Genomic DNA, 23,369 nt, shown 5'->3' with positions numbered 1-23,369 from the left:
ACAACAACACAAAGTTACACATGGAATAAACAAACATACAGTCAATAATACAGTAGAAAAAGTCTATATACAGTGTGTGCAAATGAGGTAAGATAAGGGAGGTAAGGCAATAAATAGGCCATGTTGGCAAAGTAATGACAATATATCAATTAAACACTGGAGTGAATAGATGTGCAGAAGATAAATGTGCGAGTAGAGATACTGAGGTGCAAAGGAGCAAGATAAATAAAGAACCAAATACAGTATTGGGATGAGGTAGTTGGATGGGCTATTTACAGAAGGGCTATGTACAGGTGCAGTGATCTGTGAGCTGCTCTGACAGCTGGTGGTTAAAGCTAGTGAGGGAGATATGAGTCTCCAGCTTCAGTGATTTTTACACATGCTGCTGGAAACTATATCAAAGCCCCCTTTGCATCGGCAACTGTTCGGCAACAAAAACTCTCTACAACCCGGCAAAGCCTTGTTCATTGTCACAGTGCATGGAGGGGTGGGGTGCATTCATAAACAACCAGAATTGGGGTTGTCTCAGTTCATTCAGAGAGGCAGAGGTTCTGTGCTAAGCCGGACAGGCGAGAGGAAATCGCCAGGGTGCCTCATTTGCTGACTACCATATTAATTGCTTCCATTCTCAGAAGCACGGGGGGCTTGTCCAAGACTGGCCCTCCAAAAGTCATAATATGAGACAGGGCAAACCACAAAGGATCCGGGCAAATAGACCTAGAGCTAATGTTGTGTGTAGGTGTTGAGTTTGAGGACAAGGCAGTGTAAAAATAAATGTTGAATTGATGTCTTTTCAAACACTGTCTCTGTGATGAAACCAGCACCTGTGTATGTGTGGATGTTCGCATGTGTGTATGTTTGTGAATTAATGCATGTGTATTAACATACACTATGTGAGTGCGTGCATGCATGCATGCATGCATGTATTCATCAGCTCAAGGGCACTCCAGGTAACCGTGGGATTGAGAGAACAAACCCCACTGGTAAAACAAATGCATTGCCAGCAGCAGGACACAGACCAATCTACCCCATCTACCCACGGTTCCCCAAACACATCACAGACCAAAACCATACCCCATTTGTTCAACCTTATCTCATCATTGTCTGTGAGACACTGGCAAAAGTGGTTTTGACCACACAAAGCACACTCTCTTTTGAAAATAGCAGCTGGGGTTCTTTCATACTGTGGCTGTGCCCAAAAAGGAACACTATTCCCTATATAGTGTACTGCTTTTGAACAGAGCCCTATGGACTCTGGTCAAAAGTAGTGCACTATTAGGGAACAGGTTACCATTTCCGACACAGCCTTTATATTGTGAGCTGATATCACACTAAAAGCCTTCTCTGTAGTGCACCTGGAGTGTTTGGAGAGGAGATGGGGGGGGCATGAAGTGGTGAAGTGGCTTGATTCAGTAGTGTGTTGGGAACATCATGTTCCTGTGGGAGCTCTTGTGGCTCAAGAGGATCTTACTTCCTGTGTCTTGTGACTGAACCACAGTGGGAAGCGGACTGAACATAATGAGTCTTCAGCAGGAAACGGGCTGATATACTCATTTTCCACTGGAAAAAAACACATCACTTTTGTTGTTGTGGGCTTTCAGTTTTAAAGTTTTCCAAGACGCAAGCCAACCAACTGGGAAAAACCGGACAATGTCAAATCAATATTTGATTTTGGTGGATATTCAATTGAGTTTTCAACAAATGTGATTGCAACCCTTGAAAATGAGAGTCTGTACCGTTGCTTACTTTTTGTGAATTCAACCCCCAATATTTATTGATGTTAAGTCAGTATGTACAAAATATATTAAATATGACATTTATAACATAAATCATGACTCAAAATGTCTCAGAAAAAAAACATCACTGTTGTGAAGAATGAATACAAGATTCCTGTGGTTGTGATGAGGCATGTGTGGGAGATGATGTGAAGGATTTTTGAGGGAGTGTTATAAAATTCTCCTCATGTATCTTTTTTGTCACAGAAAAAAAGTGACTCCTGCACAATGTTTGTAGTATCAATGGATTTTCTTTTAAATGCATCTCCAGGATTCAGCCTTATGTAGGAATTATGTCTTAAATGGCACCCTATTCCCTATGTAGTGCACTACTTACAAAATAAAAGTAGTGCACTACAAAGGGAATAGGGTGCCATTCAAGCTTGGTCTACTATTTTGGTGATTACAGTGTGAATCTTCAGAGATGTTGGAGACAGTTTTGGTCCTCTAATTCCGGTCCCAGAGGTCCGCTTCAGCTCAGGCCCAGCACTTAAGAGAAGAGAGCCTCTTGAGTCATCAAAATCTCCCTTTCGGATAATGACGTTCTTTTCACTAATGACTGAAGCCAATCCATGTTGCCTCTCCAAATTACAGAGAAGGGACAGGCTTTTAACATGCTATCAGTTCCAAGCACAATTGGGAGAGAACATAAAAAGAGCCTTTGGACTATATGATGGGGATTCATTGTTTATTTAAGTCTGGAACTTAGAAATGCATGTTACATGAGTGATCTTCATGTGATGGAAGAATTCTGGCAAGTCTGAAATGGGACCATATTCCCTATATAGTGCACTACATTCCCTATATTGAATATTGCCTGAAGGATCTGGCCAATAGTAACGCACTATATAGGCAAAAGGGTTATTTTCAGGACTTGGCCTTGGTTATGTCCGACTACTCAGTATTTCTATGCTGTTATGTTATAAAATGTTAACCTGCACTGTGCTATAATGAGGGGTCACTGTAAAACCTAACCTATACCCAACAGCTCTGTCATGACCTGAAATGTACCATTTACCCACAAGCCTCCAGACTGACCTATGACCCTCACTGCTGTAGAGACCCTGTAGTTTGCAAGCGAGCCAGGGCAACCAGGGGAGAAACCATTAATAATGGATCAAACATTCCTCATTAACTGGTAGTCCAGGGAGCCTCAGATATGAGTGTGTGTGAAGACCAGTAGTACAGGGGCAGAGAAACAGCAGATGCTTTGATACGAAGATGAAGATGAAATTAACTCAAATTAAATTGAGCTGACAGATGTATTAGCTTGCGCTGAATTTGAGAAACCCACTCAACTTGATTATCCGATTCTGTCATTACTGTGACTGACCCAAAACTTGGCACTGCAGTGTTGCTCTTACAGTGGTGAATTTGAACACACTCGCCATGTCTTGACCGTATTTGCGGTTTTTATTTAATCCGTATCTATTCAGCATCAAAGACTAGGGACTATATTTTAACAAATCTAACACAATGGTCAGTCTATGCACTGGGCAGTAATGCTATATATTCGGGGGGGGGTGTCAGAAATATTTGAGCTATTTTTACAAGTACAATTATTGGCGCAGTTGCTGGCACTGGCGTGAAAGGGCTGGGTTTTGATGAATAAACAAGTTGTGGGTGTGTCGATGGCTTGGCCCCTCATTGGCCTATCCGAACGTCCTCCATGGCTAAATATGTAGTTGCTTCAAGTTGTGAATTTACGGTCTTTTATGTATTGCCATGGAATAAACTCAAATTCCAATGTTAGTCTGCTAAACAGCTTACAGAAACAAAATCACAAAATGTAGACCTATCCCATCTTTGCTAAATATGTTAACTTGAGCCTGTTTGCAGTCCACATTGTTCTAAATAATTGCATGGCTTCAATGTTGAAATACCTACATAGCTGTAAGGTTCTGTGTTTTTTTTCTTAGTCAACCTTGTGTTCTTGAACGTAGCCCTGTTTCTTTGTGTTCTTGAACGTAGCCCTGTCTTTCATTTTTGTTCATTGATTTCACCTGTGTTAGTTACGCACCTGGTCTCATCAGCTCCTTATTTAGTTCAGTTCATTCTGCTTGTGCCTCTGTGAGGTATTGTTCGTTTTGACTCTACTCTACTAATCCTTTTCCTAGCTCGTTTGTGAGAACCAGTTATAGCCTTCAGTCCTAGTTTTGATTCACCTGCCTGTTTGCCTACCTGTGTATGACCATTGCCTGCCTGTGACCACAATTCCTGCCTTCTGGGAAGGCGAGATAAACACCTGCCGCGCCCTGCGTGTGTATCTACACTTTTTTCTCCCTGAGTATTCATTACAATAGCATTCACACTGATATAGGGGCTAGGCCTACTGTACATTGTATTATGGCTGAGCATGGACATGCCAAATGTTGTCAATAAGCCAGATTAAATAACACTGAAAAGAGTGAATAATTCATATCATATTCTATCCAAAACAACTTGTTTTAAGTAGGCTATATACACTTACAGGCACCATAATTGCAGTGGGCAAATAATATTAAAACAACGCAGACTATGGAAGGTTTTACGCACATCTAAACTTTTCAGTCGCTGGACAAAGATCCAATATAAAGAGAAAGGGAGAATGTCCACTCCCCCTTATACTGCTACCAAATATAATGTTTTATATACATATTGGAATCATCTTACAAATCGCATTCACACTTCTCCAGAAGTTGCTTTGCAATGCACGCCACGGACGTCCTCACCATAAAACCAGGACAGTTTGGTTTTAATAAAACAAATCGTATTTTTTTCCCAATAACAAATAAATACAAGGTAATGATATCATAAAATCGTCAAGATAAAAAAAAAAAGCGCATTGCTACTATAACGAACCAGTCTTCGTTATAGTAGTCCTATGGTAAGCCTACGGAGGGCTTGGGTTTTAAAAACATGAAACGGAAAACAAACAATTATTACAGGAAAATAACTTCTAAATACGAGGTTTGCCGGTATTCACAGAGGTTCTCATCTGTTGTTTCATGATGGGCATGAACCCACCTTAACGCCAGCTGAAAATAGAGGACTGTATGTGGCACTGGCGGTTATTCATAGAATTTTTCAAGACAATGAGCAGTAGCTATGGAAACCCCCCCCTCACAGATTCTAGCATTTCAGTGCTCTCTATAACCCTTATTTCATTACATTATCGAGCGAATTAAGAAGAACATGTCAACGTAACTTGTAGTGACGTAAGAAGCAAAATTCGGTTTTCAATCAAAATAATGATTATTGCGAGCTAACGTGACGTAACAAATGAATTTGCATGTCTCAAGAGAAAATATAATTTTCCTGGATTAAATTTACCAGATCATTTCCATCAATGGATGTCAATTTAACATGTTTGACTGCTATCGATTGTAAATAAATCCCTTTTTCGCATGTGCATAACTATGGATAAATCTGGCAGGCGAGTTTGAGTGATGAAAGTTGGACAGAGGGTCATGAAATCTCTAGGCAAGAAACACTTGGACAAACTTAAAAAACAAATGTTATTTTTGGGCAATTGTGCCAGATGTTGAGTACAAACCGTTGGGTTTAAAAAATGGATAATGCAAATAGCTAAGCCTAGGCTACTGAATAAATCTGGGTTTATGATTATAGTTAAACTTTGTCATGGTTTTCTTATCTAGATGTAGGCCCATGATAGGCCTACATCTAATTTCAGACAGTTTACAGTAGCCTAGGAAAAATGTCAAATTAACGATTTAGCAGCTTGCTTAGTTCAAATTGATTTATTCAACATAACGAGGCGATTTTGAGGTAAGAAAGTGTTTGTGTTGCCCAATAGATATAGGCTAATACTGGAATAGGCTACTGAGAATGGGGGTCATAGTTTCAATCACTGTATTAAATATTCAAAATATGGATATGAACTGAATATACTTGTCAACAACAGCCGTTTACATTATTTTATTTTTTTTACCTGTAGCATCATCTGTTACCATCAATCTGATGCATTTCAACAAAAGCTGATCGGCAATTGCGATAGATCTGTGACCATGATCACAATTGATAACTTCCAATTGAATTAACAAAATATGACCTTTAAAAATGGCATAATAACACAAGGCTACAACAGCAATAAACTGGCTAAATAGGCTATTTATTAAATCCGTTTGCCAGCTCCAGGTAGGCTATACAAGTGGCCAAATGGATTTGCAATGACTCCAGTGATATCGTAATTTCAACATATTTATTGTGTCAAATGGTAGGCTACAGTAGCCTACAATGGCATAGAAATTAATAGGCTGCTTGATGGCCAACAGACACAACTGTATCATTCTCCACATTTAATGTCAACTTCATTGTGGACTTTTCCCCATAACAGAAGCACACAAGGGAGTTCCATTTAAAATGTCCACTCACGCAGCGCTCAAGACCCAACAATTCGTATAACCCTTAACTCGCTTGATAAGGTTTTCCATTAAGTCGACATTAGAATGGAGTTAAAACCATGTGAATTTATAAAATGTGCTCTAGTTCGCTTAATGTCTATTCAAACGGTTTTCCAGTGCATTTGTCACCGTTATTTCTTATAGATCATTAGTTCTAGTGTGTTAATATTTTTAGGGAAAAAGGGCTTATGTCTGTCTCATTACTCTGTGTAATGTCTGTCTTTTTATGCAGCGAACATGAGGCTCGGTAATGGTGAGGCGAGCGACCAATCACAATTCATTATACCGAGGTGCAATTCATGAAACAAGATTTATTTAAAGAAGACCATCTGAAGTTTATCTATGGATTTTGGCCTGCTGATTGGTTAATGTCTTGTTTGGGGATTGGTGGATAATGGTACTCTACAACTCCTTGGAGACAAATGGACGGTGAAGATTGAACTATGAAGGAGTGAAAACCCTTTGATTATTTCTCAAGATGAAAAATCTTCAATAAAAAAAGGCTTGGAAGTTTGGAGCACATGAGCCTGGCTGAATTCATGTGTTTCACTTTTTTTCTATCGGAGTTGTTTTGAAAGGAGCCTTGATTTGTTAAAACCTCAAACTGTAATTAATTGAATGCGATCAGGTTAATCCTTTACACTTGTGGGAATTGGCCTGTGTGGGTAGGGCTAAATTGAAATATTTTTTACAGAAGAAATATGAAAAGCATATGCATAACCATGTTAGCAATTGAAGATTATGGGGACATTATTAAACCAAAGGTGAGGACACAACAGTTAATCTAACACAAGACATTACACTGTTGATTTTATATGCATTTTACACGTACTGTACTTTTCGCTGCATTTTCTGATAACAAAATCTGAAAATACTCTGGATACATTCAGTAACATGATAAGAATATTCCTGGAAAATGTGGGGAAGGTGCAACATAAGACAAAATAAGTACAAGTGTTTGAGTGAGAGGACTAACTGATGACTCCAAGTGTGCACCTACGTAATTTCAATGCACTTTTATGATTCAAATAAGTGTCTTCAACTATAAGGTGCCTTTCTGAGCTCTCCTATCTGTGCTGTTGAGGAACTAGAGAAACACACTTGTGGTTGTTTTGGTTCGAACACAACCCTGCATCCTCACCATCACACAATTACTGTAGTTGTTTACGCAATTTATAAATCACAATCTGAGTCAGGTGGGCATCATTTGAAAGCTTGTTCTATTGCCAACATTATTAGGTAAGTTGTAAAATACCAGTTCCGTAAAGTGTTAGGCTTTCACAATGTAATTTAAGTTAACATATAGTAATTTTGGTGTGCATAGAGAGGAGTCATGAGTGCATTCACGTGCATGTGCTGCGGCCAATTTTCTTCACAATAGACAAAAACATACCCTGGGTTGTTCTGAACAGAATGAGCCTATGACGCCATGTCATCTTGTAACGGTACATCAAACAGTGTTCATAAACGTTGACACTGTATATGACATGGGTATCATGCTATGCAGATGTGAAGTGCACATTTGGACTCATAGATGTCCGGCTTGCTTGTACGGCATCAAAGCTGTATTTGTTGCAATCCTCAACGTCTCATCTTTTAAAATGCATTGAGTACTCTTAATTTACAGCCTTTGCCTCACTCAGACAACACAACATTAGCAAAAATTACCCAATTAGCAGGAGGGGTGGGCCAACAAGTGCTCAAATTCAGAACGGCTGTCAGTCAAAACCCATACGCTGTGAAGCGCAAGACCAGAGCTCTGACAATTAGCAGTGTATAGCATGTTACTGTGCAGCCACTGTATTCCAATTTACGCATTTATCGGTGCCCAAATCTGCCATTTTCAACCCGCATACAGGTACTAGTGTAAAGACCTACGTCAAATATTTGTATAACTAAACCAAGATAGACCACAGCCTGTCGTTTCAAATGGGAACACATGTGCCATAGGGGGCAGAACAAACAAGGTGGGCAGAGCTAACCGCGAGTTAGCGTTAGATGCTATTGGCGCATTCTAGCATTCATTTGCATATTTCTGCTGGGGAATGCCTACTTTGTGAAGTGCTCAATTCGCCTTTGCACTCCTAAACAACGCCATTTGTGGAGACTTTGGCAAAGGGTGAAGTCTACAAAACTTAGCAATTCTGTTTGTAACAGATTGTAGTTTTGGGAACAGAAAACTCTATTGAGATCAAATGTTTCACTGATGAGTAAATTATCAGAATGTCGGCCAAAATCCATCTTCTCCCACTGCTGGCCACTGGTCTTCCTTTTACTTCCATATTTGGTTGTGAATGGAAACACCAACCGGATGCTTCACATTTATACATCCGGTGAAATATCTGGCTCATTGTTCTACCTGTGGCTACGTGGTCCAATGAGAGTATCAGAATATTTTGAAGATAAATACACAACGCAGAGGATGAGAGGACAAGAGTACTAGAATTATCGATCAATTTACATTTTAGTCATTTAGCAGACGCTCTTATCCAGAGCGACTTACAGTAGAGTGCATACATTTTATTACATACTGAGACAAGGATATCCCTACCGGCCAAACCCTCCCTAACCCGGACGACGCTATGCCAATTGTGCATCGCCCCACGGACCTCCCGGTTGAGGCCGGCTGCGACAGAGCCTGGGCGCGAACCCAGCCCAGCCTGGGCGCGAACCCAGAGACTCTGGTGGCGCAGCTAGCACTGCGATGCAGTGCCCTAGACCACTGCCCCACCCGGGAGGTCAGATCACCAGGGAATTGTCAATGTAAATAGTTGCTTTTCAGTTCAACATCTGTTAGAATCTGTGGAATGTTAACCCTGGACTCGGCTACGGTGACACGTTTTCATTGGTCTGTATATTGAGTCTGGAGCAGGATACATGTTATTTGGCCACTGGCCCAGTTGTACTGGAAGGACTTCTGATTGGTCAACCCCAGGCTAGGGTGGGGGGGTTATAAATGACATCCTGTTCCTTTGTTCTGTGGAGAAAAGCTGAGGACAGGGGAGACTGAACATTACCTCCCAGCATAACATCTATGATTTGTCCTTCTCAAATACATCTATTTTTCTCTAACAAGAGTGTGGTGACTCTATGGGTAGCTTTGGGGTGTGTGTATTCTGAGGAAGGGGTCCAGAGTGTGGGGCTGTTTGGCTTTCTCGAGCACGTCGTAGCGTGAAACATCACTAAATGCACTCGGCAGACTGTGCTTTGATAATGCATTGCCATCTGAGGCTTTCATTTCTGGCTGTATTAACTGTAAATCCCTGAGATAGCCATTCCACAGTGCTAAATTACTCATTAAAAACTGGCAGTGTGGACCAACTACACTTTGACTAATTGATGCATATTACATATCCAACTTGTTTACAGAGAAATTGTGCCACCTGAAAGGGACTCTGATAAACTTGTAAACACCATAGAATGAGAACAGTACAGCTGCAGTAGCTGCGCATTTCAATTCTATAGATCTAAAAGGGGCCCTTCTTTTGGCAAAGGTAGGTTAGGCCATGTGTAAGATGCTTCCATTCCTCATTTCTATCAGCTGTAATGTTCTGTTTAGCTATGTTCACTCCATGCCCTGCACTGTTTAGATCATTTGGGTATGTTTCTTACCCTGTTCTTCTGCTGCCCACTCCTGCTAGCTCTAGTGTCCATTGGCATCACAACAAACGCACAATTGTGAGTGGGTGGCAATTACCCACCAACACAATTACAGCGTTCTACGCCCAATAAAGGGCATGTAGTGGGCTAAGCACAGGGCATCACATGGAGATGGGGCTGTGCTAGAGTCATACAAAATGAGAGGAAAAGACAACAAGACCTGAAGTGAGGGAAAGAGAGAGAGGGAGGGATGGAGAGACATAAATAGAAATAACTGATAAGAGGGCTTAGTGCATCTGGGATTGAGAGGAGGGGGGTAGGTGGATCGAAGGTGCCCTTGTTACATTTTACTGCTGTGCTCTCTAGTGGCAGGCAACAGCAGAAGAGGCATGGCGCCGTCCACATCTCTGTCACTCATCTGTAGCACTCCAGCCTGCTTTTTCATCCCAACAGATAAACACAAAACCACAGTTGTCCTGCATCACATCAATCTTTGGGAGCGGCAATCAAAGTCCCTGCGAGAGCTTGTAATCTCAAAACTGGGCTCAAGCGAGGATTTCATTTGGGGATCTGGCTGGCTGTTTACAATATGGCGGGTTAAATCAAACAGAAATGACACTCTGCCTCAGTTTAATTTGCGGCAGTCGAGCAGCATTTCATTTGACAAGATACTCTCTAGAAAACTTCTGTTTCCCACCAAAAGGTAATTCAAACCAAAGGTCCCTCAGCCTGAACTAATGACTTCTCTAGTGGGCCTACGCTACTCTGCTAACTCAGGTAACAGTGAGGAAGGAACATGATCTGTTTGAACAAGAGGCTGAATTGAAAAGTCCACTGGTCTTTTAACTGCTGCCAGTATTATAGGGTTGTCATGGTTGCATTACTACTTTGGCCCCACAGGTTTGCTCTCCTGGATTTAGCTAATCGCTTTCAAAACAAACCCACAAACTAATTATCCCTGCTACTACTCGTTAGTATGACGAGAGATAGAGAGAGAGACTTTCTTTTATGAAACATTCTCATTTCATTAACCTCACCACCCCCCCTTAATAAAAATAAAACACAAATATATCCTGTACCGCATACACGTACCATACTCACCTTTCCCTCTACCACACGATACAAAACAACATCACAATAACCAAAAAAACTCACCACTTCTCCAACTGTATATCTAAAAATTCTTCCCCAGCTATACAGACAGCTCCCCCAACACACCATATCTCCTGAAACATCTCCACACTTTTTATCATTCTATAGAACTCAAATTCAACCCTAAGACACGCAGAGACCATCCCATTAAATAATAGTAAAGGGTCTGTTATCCTCCACCTTTGACCCTGTTCCTCCTTGTTAGCCAAATAGTCAACTTCACCTGAGCAAACAGAAATTTCAACAAATTCCTTCTCATTATTCGAATACCTGTACCCCATTATAAACATCACAACAGTAAAAACCACCCTCAACCTCTCACACAGACATACCAACAGAGACATTAATGTAATTTTAACCTGGCGCACATAGAAAACACATGAATCACAGTTTCTTTCATAACACAGAAAGGACACACCTGCCCGGTTCAACCCGTGCCAACCAGCTGTTAGTGGCCAGGGCTCCATGAAGAACCCTCCACTGGAGGTCCCCTGACCTCTTTGGTACTGGGGGTTTGTAGAGCCCCCTCCATCTAAAACCCACCATACTCTCCACCCCACATACCCCCTGCTACTGATGTGCCTTCACTCCTGTTAGACTCCTAACCTTAATGCAGAGGTTGTAGAGGGATTTACCTCCCACCCCTTCAAACTCCCCCATGCTCGGAGTGTTAAAATCAAACAAGTCCTCCAGACCCCCTTGCCAGTCTCCAGTCTCTGCCATCACCTGCAGTGGCGGAAACATTGGTGGCCCCTCAAACACCCCCCTTACCAGCTCAGACAGTGCCTCCTGGACCTCCTTCAGGAATCTCTCCAGCAGTCTAAGAGATGTTATTCCTGTTTGTTGTGCCAGGACTTCCGGGGTTTTCCACCCTTCCTCTCCCAGCAGTCGCAGCCTTTGTAAACTCTCTGCCATCAGTTGCCTCTGGTTCAGTCGGCCACCCTGCAATCTCAAAGGGATGGCTGGGTTGTGGAAAATAGGCTCCTCCCACACCCACAGCCCAGGCTCCACACCCCCTTCTCGTGTGGGCCTTAGCAGCTGCCAGGCCCTCAGCACTGCAGATTAAAAATCGGAGAGACAGCTTTATGAGGAACATCTGCCGGTCCAACCGTAATCCGCCAGCTCTCCTCAGCAGCGTGCATGCCGGTTCCCTCCAGCCAACGTCAGTATGGTACAGCAGTCTCTGCACTGCCTTTAGCCGGAAAGCAGCCATCCTGCTCTCCAGTTCCACCAGGCCCTGTCCTCCTTCATGGACGGTAATGTACAACACTGCCGCCCTCAGTCAGTGATGGCCCGACCAGAAAAAGTCCACCAGCTTGCATTGCAAATCTGAGAGCAGACCGGCAGGGGGGTTGAGGACAGCCAGTTTATGCCACAGGGAAGATGCCACCAGGTTGTTTATTATCAGCACCCTCCCTCTATATGACACTTGGGACAGGAGACACCTCCACCTGGCCAGTCTTGACACCACTGCCTGTGACAGCCCATCCCAGTTCTTCCTGAACCACCTCTCCGCGCCCAGGTACACCCCCAACACTTTGAGGCCTTCACAACCCCACTGCAAACCCCCTGGAAGAAGAGGCGCCCTATCCCCCCCATGCCCCACTTAACAGAGCTTTGCTCTTGCCCCAGTTTACCTTAGCTGATGAAGCTCCCTCGTACACCTTCAGACTGGTCTCTAGTGCCTGCATACCCTGACCATCACAGAAATGTCATCTGCATATGCTGACACTGCTATGCCTGTCACGATATCCATGCCTGTCCCTGCAGTCTCCTGCGTAGCAGTCTCAAAAAAGTCTCAATGGCTAGTGTATATAACTGCCCAGATAGGGGGCATCCTTGTCTAATTCCCCGTCTCACCCAGACTGGCCTACTGAGCCCCCCTCCCACCTTGATCATACATGACGCCCCAGCATACAACAGCTTCACACAGGTCAAAAACCTTTCCCCAAACCCAAACATCACATTAAACAGATACTCATGGTCCACTCTATCAAAAGCCTTCTCCTGATCTAAAGAGACCAGTCCAAAGTTCACATTAGAACCGCTCGACAAGTCCAACATGTCCCTGATTTAAGAACAATTTGTCCTTGATTGAGCGTCCCGGTACACAATATGTTTGGTCCTTATGTACTATCGAGTCCAGGTGGGACTTCAGTCTGTTAAAGAGGACCGTGGCAAATTTCTTGAAGTCCGCACAGAGCAATGCTACAGGCCTCCAGTTCTTAAGTTCACAGAAGTCCCCTTTTTTGGGCAGGAGAGTCATAGCCACCCGACGGCAGCTCATCGGCAACTCTCCTACCCCGACGCATTCACGCAAAAGAAGTCCAGTCCAACTATTCCCCAGAATTTCTTATAAAACTCCACTGGAATTTCTTATAAAACTCCACTGGGAGTCCATCCACCCCCGGGGGACATCTGGGTTACGGCCTCTGCCAGTTCATGGGACAACAGAGGAATGCCCATTTCATCCCCTAGGGAGTCCTGCTAACAAGACCTGAGCACACATAGGATCACACATTTCTGCACTATACAACTCCACAGTTCGCTCCCGCATCTCTCCCACCACAGAGGTCACCCACTCATCAGCCAGCCATAGACAATGCATACCCTTGGCTTCACTGCTCTGTCTTTCCAAACCAAAGAAGGAGGAGCTGGGAGCATCCATCTCCTTGAGCATGGAGCATGGAGAACCTAGCTCCTACAAGTGCTACATTGCCTTGCCCCACCATCTCTACCTCCATCTCCCACCATCTCTACCTCCACCTCCGACGCAGACTCGGTCTCAACCTTTAAGTCTTTACTGAAGACTTATCTCTTCAGTAGGTCATATGATTGAGTGTAGTCTGGCCCAGGAGTGTGAAGGTGAACGGAAAGGCTCTGGAGCAACGAACCGCCCTTGCTGTCTCTGCCAGGCCGGTTCCCCTCTCTCCACTGGGATTCTCTGCCTCTAACCTTGTTACAGGGGCTGAGTCACTGGCTTGCTGGTGCTCTTTCATGCCGTCCCTAGGAGGGGTGCGTCACTTGAGTGTGTTGAGTTACTGACGTGATCTTCCTGTCTGGGTTGGCGCCCCCCCTTGGTTTGTGCTGTGGTGGAGACCTTTGTGGGCTATACTCGGCCTTGTCTCAGGATTGTAAGTTGGTGGTTGAGGATTTCCCTCTAGTGGTGCGGGGGCTGTGCTTTGGCAAAGTGGGTGGGGTTATATCCTTCCTGTTTGGCCCTGTCCGGGGGTTTCTTCGGATGGGGCCACAGTGTCTCCTGACCGCTCCTGTCTCAGCCTCCAGTATTTATGCTGCAGTAGTTTATGTGTTGGGGGGCTAGGGTCAGTTGGTTATATCTGGAGTACTTCTCCTGTCTTATCCAGTGTCCTGTGTGAATTTAAGTATGCTCTCTCTAATTCTCTCGTTCTCTCTTTCTCTCTGAGAACCTGAGCCCTAGGACCATACGTCAGGACTACCGGGCATGCTGACACCTTGCTGTCCCCAGTCCGCCTGGCCTTGCTGCTATTCCAGTTTCAACTGTTCTGCCTGCGGTTATGGAACCCCTACCTGTCCCAGACCTGCTGTTTTCAACTCTTAATGATCGGCTATGAAAAGCCAACTGAGATTTATTCCTGATTATTATTTGACCATGCTTGTCATTTATGAACATTTTGAAAATCTTGGCTCTCTCTAATTTTCTCCTTCTCTCTTTCTTTCTCTCGGAGGCCCTGGGACCATGCGTCGGGACTGCCGCCCGTGGTGACTCCTTGCTGTCCACAGTCCGCCTGGCCTTGCTGCTATTCCAGTTTCAGCTGTTCTGCCTGCGGTTATGGAACCGCCCCCTGTCCCAGACCTGTTGTTTTTCAACTCTTAACCTGTCTAGGATGAGGGTGCCGCTAGCGGCACTCCCCCCCCCACCCCCACTGAAAAACCAGTGCCGCGAAATTCAAAAGAAATATTTTTTTAAAATATTTAACTTTCACACATTAAAGTCCAATACAGCTAATGGAAGACACAGATCTTGTGAATCCAGCCAACATGTCTGATTTTTAAAATGTTTTACAGGGAAGACACAATATGGAAAGATGTACATCTATTACCTAAAAACACATTAGCATAATCCACCATCTTTTATTTGTCCACCAACACCAGTAGCTATCACCAATTCGGCTAAACTAAGATATTTATAGCCCCTAACCAAGAAAAAAACTCATCAGATGACAGTCTGATAACATATTTATGGTATGGGATAGGTTTTGTTAGAAAAATGTGCATATTTCAGGTAGATGGCATAGGTTACAATTGCACCCACCGTCACAAATGGAATAGAAAAACTACATTGAGCAACGTGTTTACCTACTTACTAATCATCAAACATTTCGTAAAAATACACAGCATACACTAATCGAAAGACACAGATCCTGTGAATACAGACAATATTTCAGATTTTCTAAGTGTCTTACAGCGAAAACACAATAAATCGTTATATTAGCATAGCACATAGCACATAGCAGCCCAGCATTGATTCTAGCCAAAGTGAGCGATAAAAGTCAACATCGCCAAAATATATTAATTTTTTCACTAACCTTCTCAGAATTCTTCAGATGACACTCCTGTAACATCATATTACACAATCCATATAGAGTTTGATCGAAAATGTTTATATTTAGCCACCAAAATCATGGTTAGACAATGTGAAATGTAGCTCAGCTGGTCAGAAAATGTCCGTGCGCCACTTAGACAGTGATCTACTCTTATACATAAATACTCATAAACGTGACTAAAAAATATAGGGTGGACAGGGATTGATAGACAATTTAATTCTTAATACAATCGCGGAATTACATTTTTTAAATTATCCTTACTTTTCAATACAGTTTGCGCCAAGCGAAGCTACGTCAAAAAACATGGCGTCCTAAGCCACTAACATTTTTCGACAGAAACACGATTTATCATAATAAAAATGTCCTACTTTGAGCTGTTCTTCCATCAGTATCTTGGGCAAAGGATCCTTTCTTGGGTCCAATCGTCTTTTGGTGGAAAGCTGTCCTCTTGCCATGTGGAAATGCCAACTGCGTTCGGGATGAACTGGAAGCGTGCCCAGCAATTCACAGCGTTTCAGAAATAAATGTCCCAAAATCGCACTAAACGGATATAAATTGCTATAAAACGCTTTAAATTAACTACCTTATGATGTTTTTAACTCCCATAACGAGTAGAAACATGACCCGAGTAATATTACTCCCTCCACTAATGCTTGGAACAGGTGCGGGTCGGTGTCCTCTAGGCGCATGACGCAGCTCCAAAAGAGTGACTACCCTCAGGGTTTTTTAATTTGTAGTGCCTGTGAACGCGCAATCGACCCCATTCAAATCGTCATCACGTAAAGGCATCCAGGGGAAGACGTAAGCAGTGTCCGTATACTCATAGCAATAACAGTGCCCTTTTAACTGACTCCAGATCAGGGGCCAAAATTTCTGAAATCTGACTCCATGTCAGGGAAATTGCTGTAGAATGGGCTCTGTTCCACTTAGAGACAAAATTTCAACTCCTATAGAAACTATAGACTGTTTTCTATCCAATAATAATAGTAATATGCATATTGTACGATCAAGGATTTTGTGGGAAGCCGTTTCAAAAATTACACGATTAGCATAAATAGTCACAACAGCGCCCCCATCCTCAACAGGTTAATGATCAGCTATGAAAAGCCAACTGAAAATTATTCATGATTATTATTGGACCATGCTTGTCACGTATGAACATTTTTGAACATCTTGGCATAGTTCTGTTATAATCTCCACCCGGCACAGCCAGAAGAGGACTGGCCACCCCTCATAGCCTGGTTCCTCTTTAGGTTTCTTCCTAGGTTTTGGCCTTTCTAGGGAGTTTTTCCTAGACACCGTGCTTCTACACCTGCATTACTAGCTGTTTGGGGTTTTAGGCTGGGTTTCTGTACAGCACTTCGAGATATTAGCTGATGTACGAAGGGCTACATAAAATAAAATTGATTGATTGATTGATCTCAGTAATACAACGCTGTAGTCCTCCCAATACTCTCCTAGCCTCTGGGGATGAGAGAGCTGTATACTGTTGACAGAAAAGCCAAATTTGGACTTTCGCCACATCCCACCATTGACTCAGACTCTTCTCTTCGCTGCCCCCCCCCCCCCCCCCCCCCCCCCGCTGCCCCCACCTTTCCTAAAAGGTCTGGAAACCTGAGCAAAAAGTGGCATCTTGTAAGAACTTTACATTAAACTTCCAATAGGATACATGCCGGGGCCCTGGTGAATAAGACAGCCGAGCCATGGTTATGTGGTGATCCGAAAACCCCACCGGGAGAATGGTGGCACCCAACAGCCTATTGCTCAAATTCCTGAACATGTAAAAATGATCAAGTCGGGCTGCACTCACCCTAGCCCCAAAAACCTTCACCCATGTATACTGTCTTGTGCTGGGATGTTTAGTTCTCCTAACATCCATTAGGTCGAACTGATTAATGATGTCCCTTAAACTTGTTATGGCTGGGGGCAGCATTTTCACGTTTGGATGAAAAGCGTGCCCAGAGTAAACTGCCTGCTACTCAGTCCCAGTTGCTAATATATGCATATTATTAGTAGATTTGGATAGAAAACACTCTATGTCTGTGAGTATAACAGAACTCATATGGCAGGCAAAAACCTGAGAAGTTCCACTTCCTGTTTGACTGTTTTTCTGAGGTGGCAGATTTTCAACCAAACTCTCATTGAAATTACAGTGAGATATTGATGAGTTTTCACTTCCTACGGCTTCCACTAGATGTCAACAGTCAATAGAACTTTGTCTGATGACTAATGTGAAGGGGGGCCGAAGGAGACAGGAATTAGTCAGGTCTGCCACGAGCTGACCATGCTTTCACATGCGCATTCACATAAGGAGGACCTCCGTTCCACCGCTCTTCTGAAGTCAATCTAATTCTCCGGTTGGAACGTTATTCAATATGTATGTTAAGGGGAAACATTTGGAATGGCCAAGTCAATGTCTTGGAATGGCCTCAATCCAATTGAGAATCTGTGGTATGACAAAGATTGCTGTACAACAGCAGAACCCATCCAACTTGAAGGAGCTGGAGCAGATTTGCCTTGAAGAATGGGCAAAAATCCAAGGGGCTAGATGTGCCAAGCTTATAGAGACAAACCCCAAGAGACTTACAGCTGTAATTGCTGCAAAAGGTGGCTCTACAAAGTATTGACTTTGGGGGGTGAATCGTTATGCACGCTCAAGTTTTCAGTTTTTTGGGGGTCTTATTTCTTGTTTGTTTCACAATAAAAAATATTTTGCATCTTCAAAGTGGTAGGCATGTTATGTAAATTAAATGACACAAACCTCCAAATTTGTTTGTTTAATTCCAGATTGTAAGGCAACAAAATAGGAAAAATGCCAGGGGGGTTGTAAATATTTTTCCTGTTATGGTGAATAAAAAGTTGTCTAATGTTAAACTCAAAACGTTGTTCTGGTAATTACATGAGCGGGCTAGCCTGCTAGAGAGATATCAAGCTAACGTTAGCAACAAACCAGGGGTTGGGACCAAAATTATTTCCAATTGTTTCGTTCTGAACAGACCTATTATTTTCTTTGGGTTTCATTGTTCTGACCACCAAAATAAAGTTCTGTACCGGTTCAAACCCCAAAAAGTTACGGTTTATATTATTCCTTTTTTTAACCTCTGAAATATTTATTATTTTACATTAAGTTCGACATTAAATTACTTCACCAATCAGTGCAGATAGAGCAGCTTACTATGGAGCGGGCAAGCTATAGTTGTTAATGTGTGATGGAAAGACAAGTGCAGGGTGCGAGATGCGACCGAAATTTTGTGAGTGGGGAGAGAGCGAGAGAGGGTGGAGGCTTGGCTTGAAGTACTAGGCATCTTTTTATGACGCATTATCTGAATTAGGCCCACAGAATTATACCTACAAAGGAGCTGCTTCTATGGAGGAACTTTGAATGTCTTTGAGCGTCCGAGAGTTTTTATCTATTATTTTCTAATTAAAAAATCTCTTTCACTAATTTCTGAATCATGTTTGTAACATTGTCAGTAGGCTATAATGCTTCGGAGGGGGAGGTAGCCTACACATGCTCAAATACACTGGCAAATATTTCCAGCTGGCATGAGTAAGTTTCTGAGTGACAGTGAGGGCTTTGCATTAGCACTTCGTAGATTTTTTTGTGGAACTGACAAAAAATGCCCGGAACATAAAAAATAATGGTTCTGCTCCGGAACAGTATAGATCACTTTCGTTCTGTTCCTGTTTCTGATTCAGCTCTTTTACGGTTTTTGGTTCTGTTACCTGAACTAGTTCCAACCCCTGCAACAAACCATAACATTGTCTAGAGAAAGGTGCTTTAGTTGCCTGGCGCTCTATATTGACATGTCTTAGAAGTGTCTTTAAACAGATTGTTTATTTAGTATTAAAATAGAGTAGGTAACATTGCTGTTTGGACAAGGCTGCTGCAATGTCATGCAGACTGCCATTTTTGTGTTTATAGTTTTTCATAATGACCAGGACAAGTTTGATGTCTGACAACAATGAAATGTTCATGATTTAATGCGCACAAAGACGGTAAGATGTAAGGTGATGTTTACACTGTGGGATTTGAGGGTCTTTTAAATACATTACAGCAATCAAGTCAGTTGCAGGAAATAAAAGTACAGGCTTTGTTGTCGACAAACCTTAAATTTAGGTATAAAGAAATGTTTGCAAAAACTTGGTGGAATGCTAAAGTTGGTGGACAAATGTGTTGGTTTGAAAGGTTATTGTGTATCCATCTAATTTTCAACTCTGCGGACTGTTTTGTCACAAAAACTGTTGAGATAAATAGCATACTTACCCAATTTGGTTTTAGTGCATGGTCTATAAAAAACAGTTAGCTGATGAAGTGGACAGGGTACGATATATAATGAGAAACGAATAAAAGCAAGATAATAAAAAAATGGACAGTCAAGCATCGATCATCATGTCACCAGGATCATTCAAATGATAGCCTATCCTCAATATTTCATGGAAATTTGCATGAAGCTCATCTCGTTATGAAGTTATTACATCTGCTTGTAAACTCTGCTTTTCCATGTTCCATGTTGTGGTGCTAGTAGGGTACATGTCACGATTGTCTTCTTTAGAGTGAGTGGACCAAGGCGCAGCGTGTGCAAAATACATCTTCTCTTTATTTTGAAGATGAACACGAAACGAAACACTTATACAAACTATACAAAACAACAAACAACCGTGAAGCTACAAACGAAAGTGCACACACAAGCTACTTACGTTCAACATAGACAATTACCCACAAATGCATGATGCCTATGGCTGCCTTAAATATGGCTCCCAATCAGAGACAAATGAAAGACATCTGTCTCTGAGAGCCACTCAGGCAACCATAGACATACCTAGAAACATACACTCAACCATAGACACAGCTAGACTTCTATACTAAACATAAACCCAACTACTCTAATAAACCCCCTAAACCTTACAACCACCCTAGACACTACAAAAAACGCATACGTTCCCCATGTCACATCCTGACCTAACTAAAATAATTAACAAAACAAAGAATACTAAGGTCAGGGCGTGACAGTATAACATCATAGCGTGACTCAAAGTTTACTGCGTCCATAATTTATTTCAAAGACCCAAAAAAATATTCCACCTTAGTCGACATTGTACACGTTTCCATAAGGCTTATCGTGACATTTTTATGCGTCTTTTTATTGTGAATTTTTTATACTCCCGAGTGGCGCAGTGGTCTAAGGCACTGCGTCTAATTGCAAGAAGCATCACAACAGTCCGAAACCAGGCTGTATCACATCCGGCCGTGATTGGGAGTCCCATAGGGTGGCGCACAATTGGCCCAGTGTCGTCTGGGTTTGGCCAGGGTAGGGAGTCATTCTAAATAAGAATTTGTTCTTAACTGACTTGCCTAGTTAAATAAAAATGTATCCGCATGAAATGGTTGAATGGAAACCGGGTTATTGTAGTGAAAAAAACACTGTATAAGCTCTATCTACGGGTGTCATGGCAACTAATGTACTAGCTTGTTTTTCACTCTTTAGTATCAACCCCCCAAAATATGTCAGACTCTGGCCTTATACTTTGATGAGTACCTGCACCAAAAAGGCTATAGTTTCAATCTACAGTAGCCAACAAAGTACTCGCACATTACTTCACCTCAATGACTATCAGTGCTTGAAGCTATTCCAGAGCAATGAAAACAAACTGATATTAATTAAGAGATGACAACAAGCAATTATCTTTGTCCTCCCACGCAGCTGAGCTTGATCATAGAGCAGAGCTGTCCTGCTAAACTTCGAGGCTCTGTAAGCTGACTGAAGCCACTCTTAATTAAGCTTTCATTACCTGTGATTGCTGTTAGTGCCTGCAGGGGTCTTTTGGCTTTGGCCTTCATTGCAGACCATCATAAAACATTCAAGTCCGGATGCTAGTAACATTAAGGTCACAAGGGTAATATTGTATTACTTAATTGTATGCCATTATTATATATGATTTTGTATTACTTTCTGTGTAACAGCATAGGCTGCTGACGACAAACAGTCGTAGACAAAATCCCATGATGTGTTTATTTTGATATCGAACGAGATCATTATTTTTCTTTGATTGTGATCCATAGAGCTGTTTAAAGTTAAATGGGGCTTTGTGACCTCAATACCCCTGGAGTTACTATCTGCACTCTATTTTGGGATGTGTGTTTGGGCCTTTGCACTCTTGTTTACAGCAGGGCTAGGCATCCCTGGTCCTGGAGTGCCAATGGCACTTCAACATTTTTATTGAATCTCTCGTCTGTTTATTCCACTTTCCACTGTTTAGCCCCTGCCCGCTTACTCACCCTGCAGTACCTCCTTAGCATGGTCCAGTTCCTGCTCCTTCTGGGCCAGCTGCACGCGGAGTTCGGTGGCTGAGAGCACGTCAGCAGAGCAGCTTCCTTGGCCTTCCTCCAGGTCCTTACTCAACATATCCTTCATCTGTCTGAGCAGGTGCACCTCCTCCTGGAGCTGGGCCACCTCCCCCCGAAGCAACACTGGAGGTAGAGAAGGAAAAAAAGAGAGGTTAGGAATCAATTTGTTATAAAATGGTGGTACTCTATACTGTGCTGTTAAGTAGGCAGGGAGTGAGGGGGGGGGAAGAAGAGAGAGAGAGGGAGATTGTTTAGGGCCCTAAACTGTAAACTGTGCTGTAACAGAGGACAAGAGGGAGGAAAGGAGGGAGGGACAGAGATATACTGGGATGTTAAATATCTATGTTAGTTGTTGGAATTACTGGTATCTCAGACCACCTGCTGTTGTAATCAAATCAAATTGTATTTGTCAAATGCTTTGTAAAGAACAGGTATAGACTAAGAGTGAAATGCTTACTTACGAGCCCCTGCAAACAATGCAGAAATAAAACATTGAAAAATAATAGAAAAATAAGAACACAATTAATAAATACTCAATGAGTAAGGATAACTTTGCTTAATACACTAGGGCTGTGATGATAACAGTATCACAATATTTTTTCCATGGCAAAAATGAAAACACGAAGCAGACCAATCTCTTTGGTCCTTTAAAACCCTGCTGTATGTACAATATTGTGTGCTATAGCTTGGAAAATAAATTAATGTGCCTCTAGATGTCAATATAATGATAGGTTTCCAACATTAGTTCTGTTTTCCTAAAGAAGTTAAATTCGCTTTGTGTTTGGTTTCTTTGCCAGAATACTAACGAGTATCACGATACTGGTATCGTCCCTAACCCTAATATACACACGGATGATGTGTAATGGTACAAGGTAATTGAGGTAGATATGTACATATAGGTGGGGGTAAAGTGACTAGGCGATAAACAGTAGCAGCAGTGTATGTGATGAGTCAAAAGAGTAAATACAGATAGTCTGGATATCTAGAACTATTTAGCAGTCTTATGGCTTGGGGGTAGAAGCTGTTCAGAGTCCTGTTGGTTCCAGATTTGGTGCATCAGTACCACTTGCTGTGCGGTAGCAGAGAGAACAGTCTATGATTTGGGTGGCTGGAGTCGTTGACAAATTTGAGGGCCTTCCTCTGACACCGAAGTCCTGGATAGCGGGGAGCTTGGTCCCACTAATGTACTGGGCCGTACGCACTACCCTCTGTAGCTCCTTGCGGTCAGATGCCAAGCAGCTGCCATACCAAGCAGCGATGCAGCCAGTCAAGATTATCTCCATGGTGAGGTTTCCTGAAGTCCACGATCAGCTCCTTTGTCTTGCTGGCATTGAGGGAGAATTTGTTGTCCCGACACCACACTGCCAGGCCACTGACCTGTCTCATCATCGTCGGTGATCAGGCCTACCACAGTCGTGTAGTCAGAAAATTTAATGATGGTGTTTGAGTCGTGCGCAGCCACGCAGTCGTGGGTGAACAGGGAGCACAACAGGGGACTAAGCAC

The 23,369-nt window shown here is 42.7% G+C and overlaps 1 protein-coding gene across 1 annotated transcript in view; it reads right to left on the bottom strand.

The window, feature by feature from the left end:
- LOC129860471 (kazrin-like) overlaps positions 1-23,369 on the bottom strand; it is a 167,288-nt gene that overhangs the window by 61,862 nt on the left and 82,057 nt on the right. Inside the window, exon 3 of the mRNA XM_055930874.1 lies at positions 21,797-21,988. Within this exon, the coding sequence (XP_055786849.1) occupies positions 21,797-21,988 (192 nt within the window). The remainder of the gene's footprint in view (positions 1-21,796; positions 21,989-23,369) is intronic.

Source organism: Salvelinus fontinalis, chromosome 8 (assembly GCF_029448725.1).
Source record: "Salvelinus fontinalis isolate EN_2023a chromosome 8, ASM2944872v1, whole genome shotgun sequence".
In the NCBI taxonomy this organism is placed as follows: domain Eukaryota; kingdom Metazoa; phylum Chordata; class Actinopteri; order Salmoniformes; family Salmonidae; genus Salvelinus; species Salvelinus fontinalis.
The sequence above is the reverse complement of the archived record's forward strand: the minus strand, read 5'-3'. Positions and strand labels throughout refer to the sequence as shown.